Source organism: Tyto alba, unplaced genomic scaffold (assembly GCF_018691265.1).
Source record: "Tyto alba isolate M040663 unplaced genomic scaffold, T.alba_DEE_v4.0 Super-Scaffold_21, whole genome shotgun sequence".
NCBI classification, from domain to species: Eukaryota; Metazoa; Chordata; class Aves; order Strigiformes; family Tytonidae; genus Tyto; species Tyto alba.
In genome coordinates this window covers 15,887,193-15,912,034 of record NW_024881295.1, presented here as the reverse complement: position 1 = coordinate 15,912,034, position 24,842 = coordinate 15,887,193, and the positions used below count along the sequence as shown (strand labels likewise).

Here is a 24,842-nt window from a genome sequence, read left to right as displayed (position 1 = left end):
CTTGCGTGAAAAGAACAATATAAAACACAGTCTAACAGAAATAATGGAGACGATAGAGGGAGCCAAATTAATTAAAAAAAAAAAAAAAAGGCAAAATTGGGACTGTGCCTCTTCTGACAGAAAGAGAGATTAGGAGTCTTCATTAAGGTTCACAAAATTCTTAGTAGGATAGAGAGTGGGGTTACTACAAAGCTATTTGACCTAGTGTCAAGAACAAGCAAAGATGCAGCAGTAAGATAAGCCATGGCTGGACATTACAGGAATTCAGGGAGGAATGTTGGGATAGAGCAAGACAGAAATGCCACGTAAACTCCCCTTAAATGGCCAGAGGACAGAATGTTTGCTGCATGGAAGAACCAGACATTAAGTAATACTGCAGAGTTCTGTAACTGACCCAAAGGAAAGTGGGTCTGAGGATTTGTCACTCTGAGATTTCTCACACAGAGCTATTGGCATTTTATAGTGATCCTGTATGTTGACGTACTACTGTAAATTAGCCTGAGCTCTCCTCTTTAGCAGTTGCTGTGTTGTAGCTAGAGTGTGTTTAACCCCGCACAGGCAGATACAGCAAATGAGAGATCAGATACTGCCTTGCTCAAGATCAAGTCTTGGAGTCACTGTGCCTTGAAACAGTCAGGGTTTCAGTACAACATATCACTGTCCTGCAAACAATAAATTAACTAAGTCACAAGGCTTTGGGGGAAAACATGCAAAGGCTGTACTTAGAAAGGTAACTACTAAACTGATTAAACAGCATACATTTTGCCAAAAACCTTAGTGGTGAAGGCCTAGGAAATCTATGTTGTGAGTGTAAAATTTACAACAAAGGAAAGCGAGGTCTGCATCTGAGGAATGGTATAAGAAGTCTGATGCTACTTCTCATATCTTATCCTCTCCATTTCTCAAGCGACCCTCACAGGCCCCCGAAGAGCAAGCGGTTGCCATATTAGATCAGCCCAGTAGCCCTCCTAATCCAGTCTTCTCACTTCAACAGTTGACACTCTCTGATACTTCAAAGAAAGGTGCGAGAATCCCTGTAGTGGACAACTACAGAATAAACTGCCCACAAGAGAAGCTTCTCCCTAATCCCTTGCCATCAGTTTAGTGGTTATGTTGTGCCTTGAAGCCTTCTAAAATTTATTTATATCCTGTCTAATATGACCATGAATGTTCTCAGTGTCGGTTTAAATGTCTAATCATTTTCTGAATCCTGCTAATCTCCTGACCTCAATGAAACCTCATGGTAACAAATGCCCTGTGTTAATTACACATGGTACAAATATTTCCTTGCACCATTTTAAATTTGCTTCCTTCCAATTTCAGTGGGTATCCCTTGATCCTGCAATTTGAAAAAGGGCAAGGAAATCAGAGCTCATTCCTTCTTGCCAAGCCACGCTGCTGTCTCTTGGTTTGTTTCTTCCCTAAACTACCTGTTCCCACCCTCGGTCAATGTTTTCCTGGGTCAGGCTGTTAGGCAGCGGCCTAGGGCACAGCACAGGGCTTATACCTTCACCTTATTTTCCGTTGGCCGGTCAAAGATGGCACTGGAAACAGCAAGGGAATGTAATGTGTGAAGAGGAGAGGCTAAAAATGAGAAAGTTAACTGAATAAATGAAAGGCTAGGAAAAGTGGGACTGGTACAAAAATGGTCCAGGCCGATAAGGTAGAAAGGAGTGGAAGGAAGGAAGTCCTAAACTCTGGTTAAACACTGGCTTTACAATGGTTTCACTGGAGGTTAAGACCCTAAGCTGCTGTAGCTGTGCGCGGTGATGCTTTGCAACTGTTCTGAAGCCAGACTACGGAGGCAAACTCGGAGGTTGTAAAGTGATGCAGGAACAGCATACAAAGTTCTATCAGCTTGGTGTTTCACTGAAGCTCTCTGCCTCATTAGGGTATTCCCACGAGAAGGTAATACCTATCTGATCTGTTGCTGAATGTTTTTCCATAATAGATTTCAAAATAGGGCAGCGTTACCCTCTTCATTTCAGAACCAGGAGAAATGGAGGTACAGGGCGTATGGGTGACACGAAAGCGCCTCAGGGCAGAGGGTGTCTGGCTCCTTGTGGTGGCCGCAGCAGCGTGTGGAGAACAAGAAGTGCCGTTTGGGCTCCCTCGCTCAAAAACACAACGTGAGAACAGCAATCTTGGAGGCTTCCCCCTCTCCTGCACCCAGGAGCCAGCTCCAGCAGGCAGGGCTGAGGCACTGTCCTGGGCAGCCCGACGGCCAGCCCCACTGCCCTGGGGACCGGAGCGTGACATCCAGCCGGGCTGAGGGAAGGGTCTGAGACCGAGGCGAGGGGCAGGCCTCAGGCGGGGGGGGTGTGGAAGGTCGCCGGTCGGCGGGGACGCTCTCCGAGATCTCCCCGAGGGGCTCAGCCCCGGGCATTTCGTCCCGTCGCGTGGCTCCGGCGGGGGAGCGGGAGGGCAGCGCCTCCGCTGCTTCGCCCCTTCGCGCCCCCCGCGCAGCTGAGGGGGGACCCGGTAACCGCCGCGCGCGAGGGGACAACGGCCGCCGCCCGCCCCGGCCCCGCCCACCCCGCGGTGGCCCCGCCCCGGTAGGCGTGGCCGGGCGGGCGCGGGGAGCCTGTTGTTATGATGAGCGCCGGCTCCACCCCCTCCTCGTGCACTGCCGCGCAACACCCCCCCACACACCACCCCCCCCGCCCAACAGCCGCCTGGGCCCCGCCCACCCCGCCCTCACGCCTTTTGTCCACTCCCTACACCCCGCCCCTCCCCTCCCGCCTCGCCCCGCCCCTCGCCCGTTCTCGCCTCCCCATTCGCCCTCCCGCCCTTCGCGCCCCGCCCCTCGAGCGGAGCCCCGCCCCCACACCCATCCCGGGTCCCTCGTTCCCACCCCCCCACCCCCCCCCCCCGCGCCTCCCTCCCTCCCCCCGCCCCGGGCCCATCTGTTCCCGGTGGCGCGGCGGCAGCGCTGCAGGGCGCGGGGAGGCGGCGGAGGATGGGCCCGCGCAGCGGCGGCCGCCCGCGGCAGGGGCGGCAGCGGCAGCAGCAGCAGCAGCAGCAGCAGCGCCCCCGCCGGCCCTAGCGCCCCCGCGCCGGCGCCGAGCCGCCCCATGCGCGGGCGGCAGCGAGGGGGCAGCGCGGGGCCGCCGGGGGGCGGCCGCTGAGCGGCGTGGCGCCGGGGGGCGGGCGGAGCCGCAGCGCCGAGCGGCGGCGGCGGCAGCGGCAGGCAGCCGCCCGCGGAGGGAGTGCAGCGAGCTGAGCGAGCAGAGCGGGCGGGCAGCCGCGGGAGATGTGCCCGGAGGAGGACGGCGGCTGCGGCGGCGGCGGCGGCGTGGCCGGTACCGGCGGCCCCGAGGCGGCGGTGGCGCTGGACGAGCTCCGTTCCTGGTGGGAAGTCCCGGCCATCGCGCACTTCTGCTCCCTCTTCCGCACCGCCTTCCGCCTGCCCGACTTCGAGATCGAGGTGAGAGACCCGCGCCCGACGGCCCCCGCCCGCTGCGCGTCCCGCCGGGCAGCCGCCGGCCGGGCCGGGCCCCGGCCCCGTGCCGCGCTGCCGTTCCCACCCCCTCTCTGCAGTCCCGCTGGCCGCCCGGTCCCGTACGCCGTGCCCCGAGCCGGCGGGCGCTGCGGCGGGGGGGCGCCCCCCCCCTCACCCCCCTCCAAACACCCCTCGCTGAGCCGCCGGGATGCCGCGCGGGGTCTCCCCTCCGCTTGCGGCAGGCGTAACAACTTCCCCGGCCCTCCCGGCCGCGCTCGCAAACTTTCGGCGCGCCCGTCCCGGGGCACCGGTAGGAGGTGGCGGGCAGGACCCCCACCCCCCCCACCCCGCACACGCACACCCCCGCCCCGGCTCCGGACCCGGCGGGGGCAGCCGCGGGCGGAGCGGGGCCGGCCGCCGCCGGGCCGCATTGTTCCGCCGGGCCGGTGTCCGCACACAAAGGTGGCGGGGGGGGACGGACTCGGTACGGAGCCGGCGGTGGGTCCCCCGTGCCCAAAATGGTGGCGGCGAGAGGCGGGACCGGTAACCCCCCCCCCCCCCCCCCGCCACCACCTCCCCCGGGGGTGCCCGCGGCTGTTGTTGGGGGGGGGGGTGTGTGCCCCCCAGCCCGCTCTCAGCCTGTGCCCAAGTTGGTCCCTTTTGTTGGAGATGGGGGGGGGGGCGGGAAGACGGTCCCCACCTGGCCGGGGGGGGCGCGGGGGGTCGGTGCAGCCTTTCTCCCGCAGCCCGGCGAGCCCCGCGGGGCACCGCGCCGCTCATTGTGCGGCTCCGGGGCAGCCTCGGCAGGGCTCTGGGCTCTCGCACCTTTTTACCCATTTTTCTCTGTAACTTTCTCGTGTCTTTTTTGTTTTGCTTTGTTTTGTTTTGTTTTTTTCCTTTTTTTTTTTTTTTTTTTTTTTTTAACTCTTATTTTCGTGTGCGTGGTTAACGTTCCGTAAATATTTTGCGCTCTGGCTACAAATGTTACAAACAAAGTGTGTCCTGGTAGGAAATCTTTTGTGCTTGCTGTGAAAAGCTATTCTTGCCAGCGCGTTGGCAATAAACCGGGTGAATAACGTGGTGGCGTGTGTTTTTTAAAGACAGTAATTGCCCCGTGAATGCGAATTCCAAAGATGCTTAAAAGTTCAATGGGATGCGCGAAGCCCTAAAGAGCAAAACTCCTCGAGCAGGATGTGAATTTCTGAAGAGGGGGAATCCCTTATGCGGTGCGAAATCTTGAAAGGGGATAAGGTCTCTCAATGATGCAACTTCTTGCGAAAGGGAACTCCCCTCCCCCTCCTATTGATGCCAAACCATTAAAGGGGGAGGCTCTCTGGGCCCAGCAGCAGCAGAGTCTTGAAGGAACCTGAATTTACAATGATAAAAGGGCCAAGGCACTAGCCTTTCACCTTTGGAGGCAATTAGCATCTGTCTTGCTTCACAAATGAAGTAAATGTGGGCTCCCCTTTGGTTCCCGGAGCACGCTTAGGGTGGGGGAGTTAACATCACTTGGAACAAATTAACTTGCTTTTTTTTTTTGGGGGGGGGGAAGTGGGGGGAAACGCCTGGGACAAGGAGTGCGTGTGGTTTGGTGCGGGGGGTGCTGCAGAGCAGAAGCAGCCCACCGAACACGTCGCCAAAAAACCTCTGTGCGCATGGACGGCCCGCAGTGTTTGGCAGAAACGGGTTTTTAAGGATGGAGTTTGTCCAAAGGACGGTGGAAATCGCGGTTAAAATCGGGATGCTGCGAGAGGACGGATGCGGCTGTTGGGAACTCAGCCTCTTTGGGCACGCAGAGTAAAACCTCTTTCCCCGGCATGGTGCGAGCAGCCTGGTGCAGGCAGCTTTAAAACTTGCTGTTCCTTGAAGCTCACCATCTTGTTACCCCTTGCCCGGCGTAGTTGTTCCAGTCTCCTCATGGGCTTCGGGGATCTCTGGGGAACTGTACTTTGCACAAAGAGCTTGCCCAAGCAGTTCGTGGTGTGAAACCGATGGCCAGCGATGGGACTCGCACCTCTTTCTAAGAGTACTGTTCTGTGTGATTTTTGGTTTGTACTTTATTTGGCTGCATAAAGAAGGCTTTTCCCCGCACTTTGGCTTTGGAGCTGGGAATGCCGGTGCCTGTTTTGGCTGTCTCGCTGTTGCCTCTGAGCTGGGCTTTGAGTTTCAGGGGTGTCTGAATAAAATGGAGGTGGCTGGTCTGGGGGTTTGGGGAAATGCTGGGACTTGAGGCACATACTACGGTGAAATAAAACCTGAGCCAGATGTCAAAAAGTGAAACTCTGCTCATCTACAAATAACCTTTTCTTGCTTTATCTTTGGTTGTTGTGGGGAGGTGTGCGTGTGGCCGAATGCAAGAGGTTCGAGATGTTACTGCCCCTTCCCTCAAAAGTTACTGCCCCTCCTGGGTAACCCAGGGGTGAGTGCCCTGGTCCTTTTGGATGCAAAATAAAACAGGTGGTTTGAGTCAACCTGGTTTTGTGTGCGTGGAAGCAGAAATGGAGATCTGGGGCTCGGAGGGTTTCAGCTGGAGGATGATCATGCTCAAACTCCTTGAGCTTCCCAGCAAATGTTTGTCCAACTCTGCCCAGCATCTCTAAGGGATGGCCTAACTCTGGATACAGTGGGCTCTTCTTGGAGGATAGTCTCTCCTTCCTAGGAGAACTGAGCTCCTCTCAAGTTAGATCCTGATTGGTGGCTTTTGTTTATTTTTTTCTTTTTTTTTGTTTTTGATACTACTGTATCTCCCCTGGGGAGTTTGGTGCTAAACTCTGACAACAGTGTTGCAAAAATCGAAAGTTTTAAACAAACTTTAATTCTGCTTGTAACAAATATCCCCTGCTCTCTCCCTCCCTCTGATTTTAGCAGGCAGCGAGGTTAAGGTTTCACTGCTGCAGTCTCTGCAGTCCCAAACCCAGACAAAACTTGATCTTCCAATATGTTTTCGATGTTTTGTTGTTTTCTTTGGGGTTTTTTGTTGTTGTGTTGGTTTGTTGTTGTTGTTTGTGTTTGTTTGGTTGGTTTGTGGGTTTTTGTTTGTTTTTTGTTTGTTTTTTTTTTTTTTTTTTTTTTTAAGCTGTAGTTATCTTTTGTTTTTCTCTCCCCCTGCTTACTGATTTTTTTTTTTTTCTCCTGGTGGGTCTGCCCATAGCTAGCTGGAAGGCTCTGTAATGATAGGCCATCTGGACCCATCCCTCCTGTGCTGAGCAGATTTGCTGATGGTATTTGAGAAGTTTGGGGGTTTTAATACAGGGAGGCAGCACAGAGCTGCTTTTTATCTTTTTTCTTCTTCTTCTTCTTTTTAAATGCAAACCTTTTGCCCTCTACTTATTGGCCCAAAAGAAAGTGAAGCTTCCAGATGCAGGACTGCCGTCAGCAGCTGGATGTCAGAAACCTGGGAAGCAGATGTTTTGTTTTTCTTTTTGCTGGACCAGCGTGTAGCCAGAGACTACGGGGAAGGGGTGTCCAAAACTGAAAGAAAGAGGCGCATCCATCAGGCCGGGCCCTGGGCATTGTTCGGGGAGGGGGTGGGCGCAGCCGGCCCCCATGCTGGCTCCGGCAGATGCAGGCGCCTGCCGAGGCGCGGGGGCTCCTCTTTTCAAATCTCCGCCGCAGCATCACCCGGCGATGGGCTCAGGAGGGGTTCAGCTACTGCCAGCGGGTCAAAAGTTCAGTGGGCCAGGAGCGGGTGCCCCGGGACACGGTTGGCTTCACGCCGTGTTTTTCACGTGGATCTTGGAGGATGGCAGAGAGCACTTCTGCCTTCTGGGGTGGGGTTTTTTCCTAGCCCCCCCCCCCCCTTCCCCTTTAAATGGCTGCCTTGTCGGCCATCTGCTGTAGAAAACTTTCGTGCCATTTCAAAAGTGGGCTTTTAGTTGTGTTGTTCTGGTTGTTGAGGTTTCTTTCTCAGTGGTTTGTAAAAATCTGCACTGAGAGGGTTTGTCCTTATCTACTCGAATGGTACTCCAGCGGGAGAAGGTCTGGCTGTACAGAGCACATCATTTTTTGGTAGGCCTTGCCTTGAAGAACAAAAAGGATGCTTTCCACAGTCAAGACGGTGCAGGCGATGATAGGAAGCGATTTGTTTCCCTCTTCAAGACCGGACTGTAATGTGGGACACCTCTTGTGACAAAGTGTCTCCTGGCCACGTGCCCTCCTCTGCAACTGAAATAGCCTCCTGGCAGCTATAGGGATTGCTTGCTTGTATCAAAAATATTAGGAAAATATTTAACGTTTTCAACTGTATTTCAGCACAACTTGAAAACACTGGATGGAAGCCAGTGTGGCGCGGCCACCCAGCTCTTTGGCATGTGCTTCCAGGAGCTGTGGACTAAAACATTTTAGCAGTTAGGAACTTCTGCCCGGGTAGGTCGAGGTGAGGTGACTTTCCAGAACGTGCTTGAAAATAGTCAAAACACTGTTGTTAACTTAGTTTATTTGGAAAAGGGGGAAAAGCCACATTACAGAGGGAAAACATAAATCTTTTCCTGTGGTTTTTAAAAGCGCCTTTGGGCAAATTGCCTCTGCTGTTAACTTCACTACTGCTTTAAGATGCTTTTCCTCGCCTCTTGCCCCTTCCTAGCACTTCGGGCTCTGGCTCTACTTTGAGGTACGTTCCTCTCACCCACAGTCAGGGCACCGCTGCTCTCACCCACCTTTTTCCTCCTGTAGTGTGGTATCTGTCATGTCGGTTCTTGAACAGGCTCTTTCTGTCAGGAATATTATGTGGCTGTTAGAAACCAGTGGCTGCTACAGCTCATGTGGATGCCCCGGGAGGAGGAAGAGTATGGAGAGAGGGAGAGCTGTGCTGTGGCCACATGAAGGAGAGAGCAGAGAACAGGGGGTTGTTCTACCTGCATAAACCTGGTAGCTCTTTAAAAGCAAAAATATTTTTTAATGTGCTAAACTCCAGGAGTGTTAGAATTTTAATACTTATGTTTTTTCCTAGTGAGGGCAGGATGGCCAAATATGTTTGAATCTCCACTGTTCTGTCATGTTAGGTCCTGCTAAAACTCCTCTGTGGAGCCCATTGCTCTGTGCCATCCAAGTGGGTTCTCTGTGGTCCGTGACACCAAAATGGCACAACCTTCCTATTCTGTCAGTGGTTTGTATGGAGTTAATTGCACAGGCAGTGTGGTACAGTACCTGAGTGCTAAGTCTTCACCCTACCACAGTTATTCTGATCTGCTACTGCACTACTATTTATTTGTATTACAGTAGCATGCACAGCATCTACTGATGCCTCGTTGTGTTGTACGATAGCTGAGATCACCAAGTAGTTTCTGATTGGAAGACTTTAGAATCTAATTAAATCCAATGCGACAAGTAGGTGCATCAAGCTGACCAGAGTGTCAGTGAACTCATGTAGGTCAGCTCTACTCATAAAGGGTAAGTCTGAGCTAGTTTAAATGCCTTTTCAATAGAATAGTTCAGGCATTAGGATGTACATCCCTCTTGCCATTTCCCCGTTGGTGGTAGGCAATGTTAAAGTGGAAGGGAGTGGGCACTGGCTGTCTGGGAGGAGAATGAACAATAGATCTGCTCACTAAAACTTCACTCTTGTGCAAAGTGCCTGGCCTTAGAAAAAGCCGATTGTCTGAGGAAAGGTAAAGGAATTGATAGTGGAGGGAGAGGTGCTGTATGGTGAGTAGACAGGGCTGGAAAAAATTATGGTTTTCAAACATACTGAAAAGAAAGTGTCAACCCCATTGTGTGGAGAGACCCATTTATGGACCAGTGTACAAATTCAGGTTATATACCACAGTCACTCTGCGGTGGCTCTCCTTCCCCTGGGTGGCATCAGCTTCATCGGAGCAGAAAGTGCAGACTGGGTATTTGTTGTTTGAAAATCAGGTTTAAAAAACAAGAATGCAATGGAGGGTTAGTACTGTTTTTATTTTCTTTCTACCTGTCCCATCCACTGTTTGGTTTTGTTGCTTTAGCAGTGCCCCATGTCTGTTCCAGCAGCAGTTCTTACTTTGCTGGTCTTCACTTTTGCTGCCTTAGTTATTCTGTTCATAATAGAATCATTAACACTCTACATGTCAGTATTGGGCTCTAGAGTTCATTGAGATTAATGGAGGGGGAGGCAGAGAGATACTTCTTGGAGCTGTTGTTTCAAGTGGTCTGCAAATTGGAAAGCATTATATCAGTTTCCATTTCAAATGCAAGTCACATCTTTCCCAACTGTACATCTTAAACTTTTTAACAGGTGTTTACATTTTATATAATGAGACTAGTGTAATTGGATACAAAAAGAAGGAATAGGTAGTTCAGGAGGCTGATATGTGAGTTAAAACATTATCTTAAGCCTATGAAAGAAACAAGAAGTGATTGCATGCAGCCAAAGGGTGTCTGAACAATGGACGAGGAAGGTTATTTTGACAGCAACATTTTGAATGGATCTGAGTTAGGTGACAGGGGACTTGGGGAATGACTGTAGCAGTTGAAGGCAGAAGAGAGAGGCATGCGATCAAAATTTCAGGGATTTGGATGGAGTACGTGGAGGTTGATATTACAGATTTTCTGTGGTGCTGGTAGTTGGAGGCACTTGCCTCTTGGTAGCACAGCTGACTGAGAATCATGTCCGGTGTTAGCTGATGTGTTTGCGCACCCACAAGTTTAATGATTTAAGCTGAACTTGTTTGAAAACCAATTTAAGATAATCTGGTGCAAGTCTTTCCCTTCCCTGCTAGGAAGGTGGAGGGGGGGGGGGAGGTGGAAGAGGAGGGAAGCTCTGTGTAGTAGCTTAAATATGACTTCACAGTTTGCTTTGTTTACAAAGACTTGACTACCAGAAACCTGTACCAATTCAGTGCAGCTGATGTAAACCTCTGCATAGTGCATCTAAATTAGGCCTCAAAAGTTTGCTCCTTTTGGAATTTGCTCCAACCAAACCAGCTAAAAGTAACACCGTTAAAGTGTTGCAGCTTTATATGTAGACCTGCTTAACTGCAGTCTTTCTCTCCCCTCGAATAATGCCGGCATAGCTGTGCCATTCTGCCCCTGGCATCTGTTAAGTGCCTGCATGAAGGGTGAAGAATTAACTTTTGTAATGGCAATGGATGCTTTCATAGACTTCTTTCAGGCAAAAATCTCCTCAAGAAAAGGTCTATAGGCAGAAATGACAACAGCCAGGGAGTTAAAAGTTCCCGAATTAAAAGTTTATCATGTAAACCTTATTGTAGGTAGGTACGAAATTTTTATTTCCCCCCCCCCCCCACTCGCCCCTCCTCGTTACCAGAAGCAACAGCATCTGCTGTGGTGGTGGGAACAATGCAGCCTAGTGATTCCTCCTTCCTTACAGTAGAGAATCCTGTTAAACACACAAGGCTGTGCCTCAGAGTGTATCCTTTCAGCAGGCTTGTTCCTTTTAATGGGTGCCCATTCCTGGGGTCTCCATTGTTTCACCAACAATAGCACTAGGGGCAGCTGATTTGGTTGACAGAAAATGTGTTAATTTAACAGATCTATTCCCTTTAGCCACTCTCCTTCCTATTGTGCCCCAGTTCTCCCCCAGTTCCTGGGGAGGAGGGCCCCGAGAGCCGGGTCTGTTAGGTGGAAGGCTCCTGCAACTAGAAGGGGTTTGTGGCCTTTTGTGTGAGGCACAGAAAACAGCTGATGGGGAAAAGTGGTCCTAGTGTGGTTTGCTTACTGCCAGAACACATGTTTTTTATGCTTTTTGGGGGAGGATTTTAAGTCTACCTTTACCAGGGATGGGGGGGGAATAACTTGACGCTATGGGCTGATGGCAGTCAAGGTCTTTGCTTTGCTCGGAGGTGGCTTCGCCGCCCAACGTGACAACTCCTTTCAGGGCCAGCTCAACTTCTTGACAAACTCTCTGTATCCTGTAAATGCCTAGCTAAAACACCAGCTTTCCACTGAAAAAAAACAAAGCTGCTGGTATTACCCAGGGTAGGGCTGTTGAGAGCTGGCTGGAGAAGGCAATATATGAAGTTAATACTGAATGATTTGAAACTTAAGGGGTGTAATGATCCTCAGGCCATCTCTGCCCTGGGCCAGGCCATGAGTTTAGCGTAGTTTTGGGACTGATCTAAGCAATGCAAGCTCTTCACTCTAGATTTAGTTACACTGATTCAGCTTTTCCCTATATGAACATAGCTTAGTTCAGCAACAGGGTGGTGATGGCGGGGTCTTTGTTGGTTTTTACATCAGTGTGGTCAAGCTGGTGTGCTCAGCCCGGTGGGAAGGAGGGCACATGCACTGCTGAGGGACAGTGAAACCCGAAGCTTTGGTTTTGGGGGCTGCCAGAAGGAAGACCTTGTTCCCTTTCAAGCCCTCACCCCAGCTGTGCTTCTGGCTCTGCTCTGCCCCTTCCCTGGTGCCAGCCCAGCTGCTCACTGGGTCTTGGCCGGGCTTTTGGGGGGGTTGTAGTCCTGTGGTGGGTGTGGGACCTCATGCTTTTGGTGGCCACAAGCTACTGGGTTGATGTGCAGTGGCTCTTGAAACTCTAGCCTTAGTTTAGTTGTGGTTGCTGGGGCTGGTGATGTAAAAGGAGCTCTGGAAGGTGTTTTTCCTCCTTGTTGGTAAAGCCATTAATTCTCTGGCTCTTTCTCTCCAGGTAAGCTGGCCGTAAAGGGGCTGGAGCTTTACATGGCCAAAGTGTTGGAAGGCAGGGCTAGTCTTCTCATTTCTGGTGAGCCCTGAACACAGAGTTTTGTGGCAGCAAAAATGTTGATTTATCCATAACACAAGGCAAAGAGGGTTGTGTTTTGTTTTGTTTTTTCTTACTTGGGTTTTTTGTTTGTTTTAAGAGGCAGAGGGTGAGAGTTCACTTAAAGAGCTTGACTCTTAATAGAGCTTGTCATTGTTGCTAATATAAAACAAATGATGAACATGGGAGAGGAGTCAAAGGCTCCCTCTTCTGGTGTGCTGGGAAGGTTCAAATGATGAAAAAATAAGCAAGGGAAAAAACCCCAGCAAGTAAGACCCTTTCCGTGCCTTCCTGTGGTATTTGAAGACCTCACTTACGTCTAACTCTTACTGGCCCAGCACATAAGTTGCTTCGTGACCTCTGAATAAGTAACATTAAGGGCGGTCCGTAAAAGTGAAACACATTTTCAGATGCAAACTACATAGTACTTGCAAGTAAAAGTAAGTCCTGGTTTCAGAAGGGTTCCTGGTCTGAACATGGAGGATGGCAGCCCTTCCCATCTCCGCATCTGACATTTCTCAGTGCTTCTCTTATCCTTTTTTTCTGCATCCTCTTCTCATGAAGATCACGTCTTGTGCCATGTAGGTCTCAGGCCACATGTGTGCATTGGCATGTAAACACGTTTGGGATGATTGCAGGGGCCAAGTATGGTGAGCACTCTCTATAGAAACTGCGTGTCCAGGACCACAGCACTCCTGTTGCTTTTGGTTGAGTCAGCCAAGAATTCAAAACTTACCAATGGGTGATTGGTGGAGAGATGTGCACAGGGAGTAGTACTTTGTTGGGATTTTTAGATTAATTTCCTAGAAATCCTTGTATAAAGTGCAATTGTGAGTACCTCTGAAATTAACAGGATTTCAGGGCATTAGAGAAGTGACTTTTTTTTCATTTCTTTCCTGTTTTTGTGTTCTTCACTGGAGGATTTGATATCACGTGGCCATTTTCCCTGTGTTGTCAGTGTGGACTCATGAGTGGTGTCTCATAGAACCCAAGGACATCAATTCTCAAGCCACCTTCCCACGGCAGTTCCTGCCACCCATCACAGACAGCAGTAAAACTGCTCACCCAGATTAAAAACCACAACGTTTTTTTCTTTAAGTGAGCTACATCTAAGCAGGAGCGGTTCCCCCAGCCAGCTCCCTCCATAGCCCCACAAAAAAAGAGTTGTACCAGCATGACTGAAGCAGTGGCATGGGAATGGAAACAGGCAGTGGGGAGGGGAAGGGCTTTTTATAGCCGACCCTTCTGTTGAAAGAAATGCTTATCACACTGCAGCCCTGGGTAGCAGGTGGAGGGAGACTGCACAGGTAACAAGAGGTCATGCAGCAAGGGGGGGCATCTGATAAGGTTACTTCCCCAGACTCTGTAAAGGGGGTTTGGGGAGTTGTTTTTTGGTACTATATTACTATATTTCTTTTTTTCTGTTATTAAGTTAACGTTCTGGTTAGAAAAAGTTTAAATTGAGGTTGATGGCAATCCTTTAAATTGTTGCTTCCAAAGTCAGACACAAATGTGCTGTTGAAATCAGTTAAACTTCACCGGAGCTGACACAAAACAAACCAGTGCAAAATTTTATTATATTCCTTAGAAATTCAGGCTTTTTTTAAAAAACAAACAACCAAACAACCAAACAACAGTTTTTCTCCAAAAAGTTTCCCTTAGGATCTGGTCAACCAACAATACAAGTATCTATCTATCCATCAGGATTTGCTTGCCTGTGCTAAAGAGGCCAGAGCAGCTTACCTTGTCGGACAGGGCAGCCATGTAGAATAAACAGGGAATAGCAGTCTCGATTTCCTTTCTTTCAGCCTGATACAAGGTGCCGAGGCACAGAAGACTATTTTGCCCTTAAGATAATTGTGTGTTGGAGAGGATCAAAGGGCTTGAGGTTTTTTTTTTTTTTTGGTTGAAAGGGGATTTTCTCCATGGACAGCTGCAGTAGTGCATTAGTAGTGCAATGGATTATCTTTCCATGATCTGTAGGATCTCTACCAGCTATTGAGGGGCCCCGCTGAAGGCTGCTGCCTGGGGGAGGCAGAGTGAAAGTCTCCTGTAACAAGGAGACCTGTAATGCCTGGGAGCTCGGACCACTTGACTCCCCCTGCCCCAGCAGGGCGGGTGGTGCTGGATATTCTTAGACTGCAGATAGTGCCGTGGAGCATGGGGAAAGGGAACCCAGCTCTCGGTCATGTTTAACTGCAGCTAATGCCCTGCATCCACCCTGCTCTCCGATGGAAGTGCTTATTAAGGAATGTGAGAAGGGAGATGATTCCAGCTGCTGTGGCATCCCGTAAAGGGCAGTGTGTAATTTGGGAGGGTGTTACGGGTCCCTCGGCGGAACAAACTACTCACTGTAGTAAACGTCTGACCTGCCAAATGCCTGGACTTTCTCATTTGGGGAAGTTTTGGATGGTGGCTGATCCGCAAATAGCTGTGGCATTGAGAGGGAGTCCCTTCACATGGGTGGATGGGTATCTGTATCCTCGCTCGACGCTGGGCGGGGGGGGAGGTGGTGCATGTGGCCTGGCTGTGGCAAGGGTGGCAAGAGGGGATGGGACAGGGCTTGGTGCTATCAGAGGTGGAGATCAGGTCATGCTGTGCCTCCCTGACCTGGTTTCAGGGCCAGGGGGATGAGGGGGTTGGAATGTGCAGGGTGGCGGAGCTGTCAAGGAATGCGGGTCCCCAGGTGGCCGCTTCAGTTGCTTGCGCTTAAGTCAGGCTCAAATTGCATCTGCATGCTGGTTAATAAGTGTTGGGGCAGCCCTGCCATGGCAGGTTCTCCTGTGTGTGCTTCCCGAGGTAGAGGGATGCCAGAAATATGAGGGTGACAACAGTATCTTGGTAGGCGATAAACTCACCCCCTTGGCATTTTTAGAATTTTCTGATAACTTTAATGATGCAGGTTTTATCACTTTTTTTTTTTTTTTTTCTTTTGTGTGTGTGACTAGTGAAGCACAAGCTAGGATGAACCCAGCTTTGGATTTCAGGGCTGAGTTGTTTTCAGCACAGTCAGTTAGAAAGACTTGTCTTTTTTTGTAAGCAGGACTGGTTTCAGAATTAAAGGATGAACATGGACTGCCATATGATGTTGTGTTGTTTTTCCTTGGAGGAGTAACTGCGATTTATAATCATTGCCTAGTCCGTAGCCAGTTGGCAGGAAGGCTGCTGTGAAGGGATTGATTATTAGTGGATGCTTCATTGTGCTGTCCAAGCCTGAATTTCTTGATCTAACCGGTTTCCTTCATTTGGAATGGCTGTAGTCAGCAGACAGAAGAGCGGGAGATAAGTCTTCCCTCTCGGCAGGGCTGTTTCTTGTTCATGGGATATGCTCAGGAAAAAAAGGGTCAACAAAAAGTGTCAACACTTCAGCATTCTCATAGAAAGCCAGCTGGCTGCCTGGCCGGCTGGGGACTGCTCACAATTTTTCTGCTTCCTCCTGGGATTCTCTCTGTATTTGTTTTCAGCATGGTGACTTAAACAAAACTAGTGCTGTTTGGTGTGAGCATCCTGAAGGCTCCCCTCTTTTCCTGGGAAATGTGCCGGGAGAGTGGAAACATCACCGGGAAGGTGATCTAGTGCTCAGAAATGCTAAGACATGCTGGCAGCTGCGACAGTAGGAGCTGAGTTAGCATTTAAACCGGCAGTAGAGGACGCGCAGAAGTAGAGAGGCAGCAGCACAGGCTTGAGCTTGGACAGCAACATCTACCGGGCTCCTAGGATAAACGCTGGGGTGGTTCTGTCATGCTGAACCACATCCTGCTGCAGCTCCTCTGATAATCCTGGGCTAGCTAATTAAAAGTTAGCATGTGCGCAGCTATGCGAAAAGCAGCCGTGCCGCTGTTGCGCAGTGGAGTAGCCGACGCTGCTCTTTGGGAAAGGGAGTTTCTGAGCTGGGTGTGAGGAAGGGGCTGATGGAGGAAGCGGTGTGGGGGGCTTGGGCCGGGCTGTGTGCCCCAGCTCGGCTGCCTCGCTGGGCTTAGGCTGAGCAGTGGCTGTTGGCAAAGAGCAGCTGAGCTAATACTTAAAAAGCGGAGGGGTGGGAGACTCCACGCCAGGTCTTGGAAGTATGATCCCAACCCTTTGCTTCTCTCCTCCTTTCCTCCCCCCACTCCCAAAGCCCCTCTCTGGCTGTGTGGAAGTGTCCCAGTTCTTGCAGCTGTGTTAATTGTAATGGGTCATTTAGTCCTGAAATCCCTGTTTAAAAGGGGCAAGTCCTTGCCTCGTGTGACAGCTGCCGCCTTGCACTTTTCCCCAGGCTGGAAATAACTACATATGACACAGGAGCAGAGCGTGGCGTGGGGGAGGGAGGAGGGTTTCTGGCTTCCTCTTAGTGCTATAATGGCTTTGCTGTGTGACTCTTCTCCTATGTGGACCATAGCAGAGTCATGCCCCACATATTTAGCAGATCTCTCAGTTGGCAGTGCCTTGGTGATATGCTAACAGCCTGGTGCTCTCTGGGCTCTGGTCAACTGGAGTCTTCCTGGGCATCTGGGAGTGTAAGAGAAGGGACATGAGGTGGTGGTGACACAGGATGCTTGCCTGGAGTATCAGGGAGCCTCTCTGGAACCAATGTGCCCACCCGTCTGGAAGGGAGGAACAGTGCTGTTCTCTACAGAGGCAGAGACAACATAAATGTTTCTACTCCCCGCTCCCATCCCCTCTCCAAAATCCAAAGCCTTGAGCCCATGGAAACCTGGCCAGCTTTTCCTTCTAGCTGAAGGGCTGTCTCCTGATTTGGAATGACAGCTTTGAACTGGAAGACATTATTTCATTAGTGTGCTAATCAGATACAGAGATTACCTGATTGGCTACTTAATAATTAAATGAAGTTGCCTGTAATTCTTTGAGCACACACAGAACTAATTAAATTAACCCTTCACTGCCCTGCATGCCTGGGGTGCACTTGTGTGAAATAGAGAGGGCAACTCCCCCAATGTGGAGACTGAGCAGAAGGGGGGTCATGGTCATGAAGTAGCCAGTTCTGGACTGCCAAGGAGGTATTTTCTTATCAAAGAGCCTGGAGGGGAGATGACACACTATTATAACACTCCAGTTCAGTTGACATTCAGCCTACTTGGTAGGTGATTGTCTCAATGCTCCAGCAAAATATTTTGTCCCCAGATAGCCTAGAGAATGCATGGGGCTTCTGGGAGTTGGTACCCAGGCATGCTGTTGTAAACCAGCTGATGGCTTTGTATCACTTAATGAAGAGCAAAGTATCAGGGAAGAAAGATGCAATTCACAGTTCTTCAGAACAGTCAAGCAGAGATCAGAAGATGTTCTCCTGTACCTTTGAAGCATTCTTCTTCCCTGTCCCCACTGGCACACAGCCCCAGGCAAGCCAGGTTGTCTCCAGGCACTTGGCAGGATTCCACCAATTAAAGTTGTTGACCACCTATTTCTTTTTACTGCTTCAGTGGCAGCTTCAGGAACTGCATTTTGCAAATGCTCACAGGAAGACAAGTGTATTTTCTCTAGTTTGAGGAGAACACAGAAGTCATATCAGTGTCGTAACGTACCTTTCTTATAGGTATTTTTAAAAATGTGAAGACTTTTAAGCAGAAAGTTTCCCTGTGTTTTCCAGCCTCACATTTTCCAGTCCCAATGCTGTGCCCAAGCTTTCAACTTCTGTAATGCTAGAGGTGTGGTGCAGAGTTTGACATTTATAATGAAAGGCTAGGTTTTATAACTGGTGAGAATATTGTTACTGTGTTGAAGACACTCTGTGTGCCCTTATTGCTAGGGTGAAGAGTCAACATAATTTTTTTGTATCCAGCTTCAGTACTAGCACTGGATTGAGGCAACAGGAAAGCTCCCTTATAATAATCCAACACTGTTCCCTTGTTGCTGCCACCATCTCCTTCTAGACTTTGCCCATACATGTTAAAATGAAACTGTCAAATTAAGCACATTTCACTGTCATCCAAGACTAAACTTGGCAGAGAAGAGCCCTTGGACCTTCTGGACCAAGTTAACCACGGCTGGCTTCAGCTACCCCAGTAAGGAATTGCTGCTCCTTCATTTGTGGCGTGCAGAACAGCTTTCCCCTTATCCATGGCCTGTGTTGCTGGATCTGTCCCTCTTCTCCCCTGAAGCTGGGTGGTAGCAGCAGTGCCCTTGGAGTCAGCCGATCCTCAGCAGCGGGATAAATATCTGAGCCACTGCTTTGTCTTTAAAATCTGGCTTCCACATGACAGGCAGCCCAAAATGCCTGCAAAAACAGGTCAGGAGACAGAAGAAAACAGGGAGGATGGAAAACAAAAGGGCAGCTTTCAGGGTAATTAGATGGTTGTGGTGCTTCCTCTGGTAGGGAGCATTCGCTGATGAGAAATGATCCCCCATGTTGACTCTCTGCAGATGTGGGTATGCTGACAAGGTTTGAAAGAAGAGCAGAGTGAGAAGCAAAGGGTCAGCAAGCCCTGGATCGCCTGTCCCTGTTGATTCCTGAGATTTAGCATCTCCACTTCCAAAGGAAGCCACCGTACCTGTTCTCCCCACCAGCTGACCTTTGCTGTCCTTCCTACACACCCCACACCATTCTGTGGCAGACCCGGAGCTATGGTACCCACCTCCGATTCCAACCCCAGGGGCCCTGGGAAGGTGCCGTCCCCATTTTGTGAGCGAGCAGGCAAGCACCGGTCTTAAAAGTGTGAGTTTGGGGGAGGTGAGGAAAGTGCATTCAGCACATGCAAGGTCAGGCTTGAGCCCAGCTGGAGAAGCCAGTTAGGTTTTAGTAGTATTAATATTTGATGGTGTCTTGTTGTAAAAGGGCAATAAGTAAGGCTAGCAGGTCTGTGCCTGGCCTGTTGTTGCAGTTAAAAGCTATTTTCTGAGGAGATTTCTGAAACAAAGGATATTCTAGTGTGTGGTGAAAGTGGCCATTTAAATGCATCTGACCATAAAGATGCTGCCTGCCAGCGATTTTGATATCGGAGCTTGTGGGACCCACTCCTGTGGGTGAAATCATGCTCCTTAGGAGAGAGCCTGAATGCTGCAGATTCCATTTGGGAATGGAGTTCAGGGAGGCTTTTCACCTCTTGTGTCCTCTTTGTTTTTGTTTATGGGTTTACAAAGTCAGATTAGCATTTCAGTGTTGGAGGCAAAGGCCCTTGGGCTGTGGTGGAAGGCGGCCTGGTTCAGCCGGTTTGGGATTACTGCTCCTTTCCCAGCAGCCATCCTTCCCCTGGCTCTGGTGAGGAGCAAAGCCTGAGGCCTCTCCCTCCTGGGAATGGGTCCAAGCTGCAGCTACCCCTCCAGCTGAATCTTAAGGTGGTTGAGCCGTGTCACCGTGAAGGGTAATTAGCCTTCTTTTCAGGCAAGGATAATTTTTTTACTGTTTTAAATGGCAGCACAAGTTCTGGGAAAAAACAAACAAACAAACAAACAGAAAACAAAAAACAAAAACCAAACCTAAACAAACAAACAAAAAACAACGAAAACCAAACAACACAAAAAGAGCTCTCTAGCCAGAAGCTGTTCATTTTTTCTGGTTATAGGTGCTGATCTAATAGGTGTTGCCTATCCACAAACTTGGCTTTACTTTAATCCTGGGAATCTCACATCCACAGTCCTATTACTTTAATAAAATGGTGTATTGAATAAACCAGAAGTTTTTGCCCCTTTCCTCTCCCTGTCAGGCGTAATGCTGTATTCAGTCACAGCGGTATAAATTTGGAGCAAGTCCAGTTCAAGTCGATGTACTCCAGATTTATGCTGTAATCACAGAAAGCAGTGCCTCATCTGAAACCAAAGTATTCTCTTTGGGATATCCCCCTCTTTGTTAATCAGAGCTGACTGCTACTCCATGTGGTACCCAATCTGTACACTGAATATAGAGTGCTATAGAAACAGTCTTACGTGCTCCCGTAATGCAAGACTGCTGCATGTGGTTGAGCTTGCAAACTTACGTTTTCAGAAGCAGCTTAAAGAAGTAACTTAAGAACTTAGTTGTTTTTATTGCTTCTTTATTCTGAAGAAAATTTTAGGAGATGGTTTGTTTTGTTTTGTTTTGTTTTAATTTCCCCCCAGTTTAAATTGCTCATGTGGCTTTTTCCCCCTCTGTGAAGAGGGTACTATATTCTTTAGAGAAAGGTCAGTCTAAGAAAATCTTCTCAGCTTGGAGCTATTAACAAAAAGTGTTTTGAGACCAAGTGAAAAATATTTCTCTAGACTAGTTTTACCTCCTTGGCTGCAAATCCAGTCCTAATTTTTTATTCTACTATAAGATTTTATAGCTCATACTTTGTGCTGCCGCTCTTCTCATGCTAGGGCACTGTGTACACCTTCATTTCTCGCTCCCCTCCACATTACTGTTTGTCTGCTGTCTGGGAGAGAAGTCATTCAGGGTGCCAATATGTTAAGCTGTTGAGAGAATGGGGAGAGATGAGATGAAGGTATTGTTATGCTAGAAGGTGTTAATTGGTGCTATCAACCACTTGTTTGATTCCTAGACAATTACAGCAGTGCTTGAAGTTGTGTCTGAGCTAGACAAATGTCAGGGGCTCTGCAAGTTCCCCCATCTTCTCTTTTTTTGAGTGGTTATTTCCACACTGCCACCCAAAAAACTCATCAGGGCTATACACACTTGAGCCAAGAGGAAGTGCCTGCATGTTGAGGAGTTAGCTGAGTGTGCTGCACAAAAGTTATCACATTGTATGTGAGCCCCGGCCTAATCTGGTGGCTTGGCAGGACTGGCACAAGGAGCAGGGGATGGATAGGAAATGCTGAACCATGTGGGGATGTTTCTGGGTTCCTTAGGAGCTGAGGATCAGATGTACTTGGGTGATGTTTTCTTCTGTGATGTTTCCTGGTTAACAGGCAGGTGCTTGGCATTATCTAGGGCAGAGTCCTCTTGTAGGACAAATAACCAGCTGCCAAACAGAACCTCTTATTTGCAATCTGGGACTCCTGTCCAGAAAGAGGGCAAGTGAGAGTCTCCATTCCTCCCTCTGTAGGCAGGGTGTACAAGGTCTGACCTCTGGCACCCCAAAAGTGGCTTGCTGCTCTGCAACTGAAGAAAAGGAATCCTCTCCTCTGCTGCCCTTTCTCCTGTAGCTGGGAAGTAAGGAACCATCCTGATGATTTATTTTTCTACTTTTTCCCAGATGCGATAAGAAACGGGATGGAAAGCGGCACCTGCTGCAGCTTGGAGACAGGTTCCTTTTAGCATGGGTACATATATGCCTCTTTCTTCCATCAAAAGGTCCAAGGTGTGTTGAACATTACTCAACCATACCTTTGTGTGGACCTCTTAGCATTCATATAGACACATGCATGTAGCCCTAAATGCTTGTTCATCACATTCCTTTGGCCGTGATGTGTGGAGTATTGCCACACTGGTGTCCCACCCTTGTAATGGCTCTGCTTGTTCCTTTTCCTGACCATTCATGGTGTGCACTTGGTTTTGTGCTATGTCTATGTGTGGAGAACAGAGAGAGGTGATGCCAAACGGAGTCTGAGACCTTGAAGGTGTAAATGATCTGTGGAGACCATTATGAAAGGAAAGCCAGTCAAGACTTGATTTCAGGAAAGATTGATAAGGAAGCCCCAATATAGAATCACAAAAATATAGTCAGAAGCAACATCTGGGAATCTCTAGTCCAACCTCTTGTTTGGATTGAGGCTGTTGCCAGCAGTAGGTCAGGTTAACCACTGTCTGAAGAATACATAATGATTTTCTTTGTTCTTTTACCTTTTCCCACCCCCCAAAAAGAGAGCAGAATTATCACAAAAGTTCTTTTAAGAGAACATTTAGCAGGGCATGGTTTTCTGAAATTCAGCTTGGGCAGAAGGGGAGATGGGACGCAAGGGTGTTTGGTTCTGAGGCAGGGATATACCTTTTGCTGGTGTGTTTTTGAAACTCCACTCAAACTGTGACTGGTAATAAGACAAGGTTGGAAACTGCTGGTTCTTTTTCTCATTCTGTGGGGAATAGTTTGCCTTTGAGGGATGGTTGTTGCCTGTGTACATATACCTTACTTCAGGGGTCATGCAAGTATTCCAAATGGGACCTGTGGGCAAGGAACACACAAAATAGCAGATATTGCCTTGCCAGAAATGCCTTAGACCAGACAGGAAGATTTTTTTTTTTTTAATATAATTATTGAGAACAGATAGCCCAAGAGTTCCAGCCTTTGTTTTTTGAAGACCTAGCTCATTTCATCTACTTCTACGTGCCTGAAAGCTAGGTGACTGCCTAGTCCCTGCATCCCTATGGGCACTTTCTCAGGTGTGCCAGCACAGCTCTTTGTGGGACCACACTGAAATAGGTCAGGGAGCTGATTTGGCTGGTGGATAAAAAAAATGAAACACTTCAACTCTTCTTCCCTCCAGTTATTTTTTGCTTGGATTAGTTTTATGAGCTGGCTCATAGAATGGCCTGGCAAACAGTTGTGTCAGCCATACCATGGTGTAGGAGTTGGAATAAGTGGTGGGGATGAGAAAAGGAGTAAGAATAATTTAATGTTCAAAGTGGTCTGTCATGTCAGACTGATCATGCAAGGGTTCATCACTGTCAGTGGAAAGAAATTGATCTTTGAGAGATGAGAGGAGTCTATTTTAGACTGGCATGAATCACTCTGAAGGTGTTTCTTTCTTTCTCCATGGGTGATGGAGAGGAACTGAGGGCACCAGCTCAGACAAGACATCAAACTTAAACCTCATTTTTTGTCTCTCATATTTTAATAATTAAAATATCAGCATGCCTAAGTAATGTTCATAATGCTTCACCTTCTATGCTGTTGTAAATATAGAAAATCTTACCAGTTAGAAGCAGAATCCCACACTTCTTTACAGGAAAGGTGTCAGCAATAACAATACCATGAAAATCCAACTGCTAACCATAATGTAACTGAAGAGCTAACTATTAGCTCTGGGGGAAAAAACACTTTTAACTGCTTGCCTTTGGGTAGGTTGCCCATAAAATGGGCCTGTTCCTGCATGCTTTTCAGTGCTTCTGTCCTGCAGCGAGGGCTTCAAAGACCAATACTGTCTGCTTGCCTGCTAATGAAATTTGTACCTGAGATCAAGTGGTAGCTGTGGTAGAGAAGGTGGCTGCTTCAAACCACTGCTGACAGGATAGTAAAAGGTTTATTGTACATTATCATTTTCTGTGTTGAAACTGATGCAAAATGATTACAAATTCAGTTACTTGACAGGAAACTAGATTTACAGTTGTCTGTGCAACCTTTAATCCATTGCCTTGTACCTACAGATGACAATTGTTTTTAATTACAAAGTCATGCTTTTTCCATAGGATAATGGCAGTGCTTGCTCTGTAGAACAGATGCAGCTGAGAGTATAAACCAAGGTTGTGTACTGAATGAAGCTGTTGGCTAGGTGGTTCTCACCTCGTTTGATGAAGAAGTTTGAAGGCTGCAGGAAATGAGAGATGGGGGCTGCTACTAGAAGAGAAAGGATGTCTTTGGTTTAAGTGAGGGTGTAGTGCCATGTCTCTCTAGCTCAGGTGTGAGGTCCCTGCTTCCCCCCTCTTCTACCCTAAGAGATTACAGCCCCTTTTCATCCACAAGTTCACCTTTGTGGGGCCATGCTTATGGGGGGGAGGGAGCAATGATCCAGGTTTCAGAAGCTAAATTTTTGAGGTTTGAACTGAAATTATTTTTATTGTCTGGCTTACAATGAAGCCCTCAAGTGAGTGGAAGAGGCGTAGGAATAAGGACAGGATTTGCCAACAGAAACATAGTGGTGTAGAGCTGCATGTTCAGTCTTAGCACTCATCTTTGTTGCTCAGGCCCAGACTGACTTATGGCTCTGGATGAGTTGCTTACACCCCATTTTCTCACAAGAAACCTTCATTAACCTGGCTTGGTGGCAGTGCTGTCCTCTGAAGCAGCTTGGGACACATGCTTCTCCCCAGCTGTGGCAACGCAACTGTGTGGGAGCTGGGAAAGAGTGTAGGTGAAGCCAAGGGAGACTGGCATGAGGCCCCAGATGGCATCACAGACAGGCCCCACAAGTTACTGCGTGGGTGGAAGCACAGAGGGCAAATGCTCCTTCATCCCCTGTTTGGGCTCCAGAGCTCTGGCCCGAGGCCCTGGTTCCTTCCACGTGTCTCCATCCCCAGCTGCTGGTCATCCAGATAAGGGTGTGTTTTCAATTTGCTGGATTAGCCAGCTGAGGAACAGCTGTGGGTGCCAGCGAGTACAGAGCTAAACTGGGGAGATGTGTTAAAAATGGTAGAGTTGCATTTATGCTGAGTATTGCTCTGTGGTATTTTTGGTTCAGCACTGAAGCTATCTTAACTGTATTGCCAAACTTTAGCTTTAGAAAGTGCTGAGACCTCGCTGCTGAAGTTCAAATGGATAACAGTGAGTGCTTCAGGGAAGAGCCAGCCCCTGCCACAGGTTCTCTGTGTGGCTTTGGCCAAGGGCACCTTTCTCTCTCTTGCTTTCCCTGCCTCTGGGGTATATTGCTACCTACCCCCCTTCTCATAGTCCTGGGAAAAATAAGAATTAAAACTGTTGTGTTTAAAATACTGCCATAAAAATGCCAAGTGGCATTGTGGGATTCCTTTCGGGGGTGAAGGGAAATAATCTCAAATAGAGGCGCAGGCACTGGATGCTTAAATGGAGCAGTGAGTTTTGCTAGCATTGGTCATTTCCCCCCCACACACACAATTTCTCATTTGTCAAACCAGATTAAAAATCATTAACTTGTAAATAGGTTGAGAAAAGAATTAATGCTTATTGGATTGAGATGCTATGTGGA

General features: G+C 48.8%; 1 protein-coding gene across 2 annotated transcripts in view; it reads left to right on the top strand.

Annotated features, from left to right (window-relative positions):
* The first annotated feature begins 3,218 nt into the window (after positions 1-3,218).
* The window catches only part of LOC116960011 (cat eye syndrome critical region protein 2), a 97,214-nt gene continuing 75,590 nt past the window's right edge, over positions 3,219-24,842 (top strand). For both annotated transcript variants that reach the window (XM_042795457.1, XM_042795456.1), the window contains exon 1: positions 3,219-3,427. In XM_042795457.1, the coding sequence (XP_042651391.1) occupies positions 3,254-3,427 (174 nt within the window). In that variant the 5' untranslated portion in view covers positions 3,219-3,253. The remainder of the gene's footprint in view (positions 3,428-24,842) is intronic.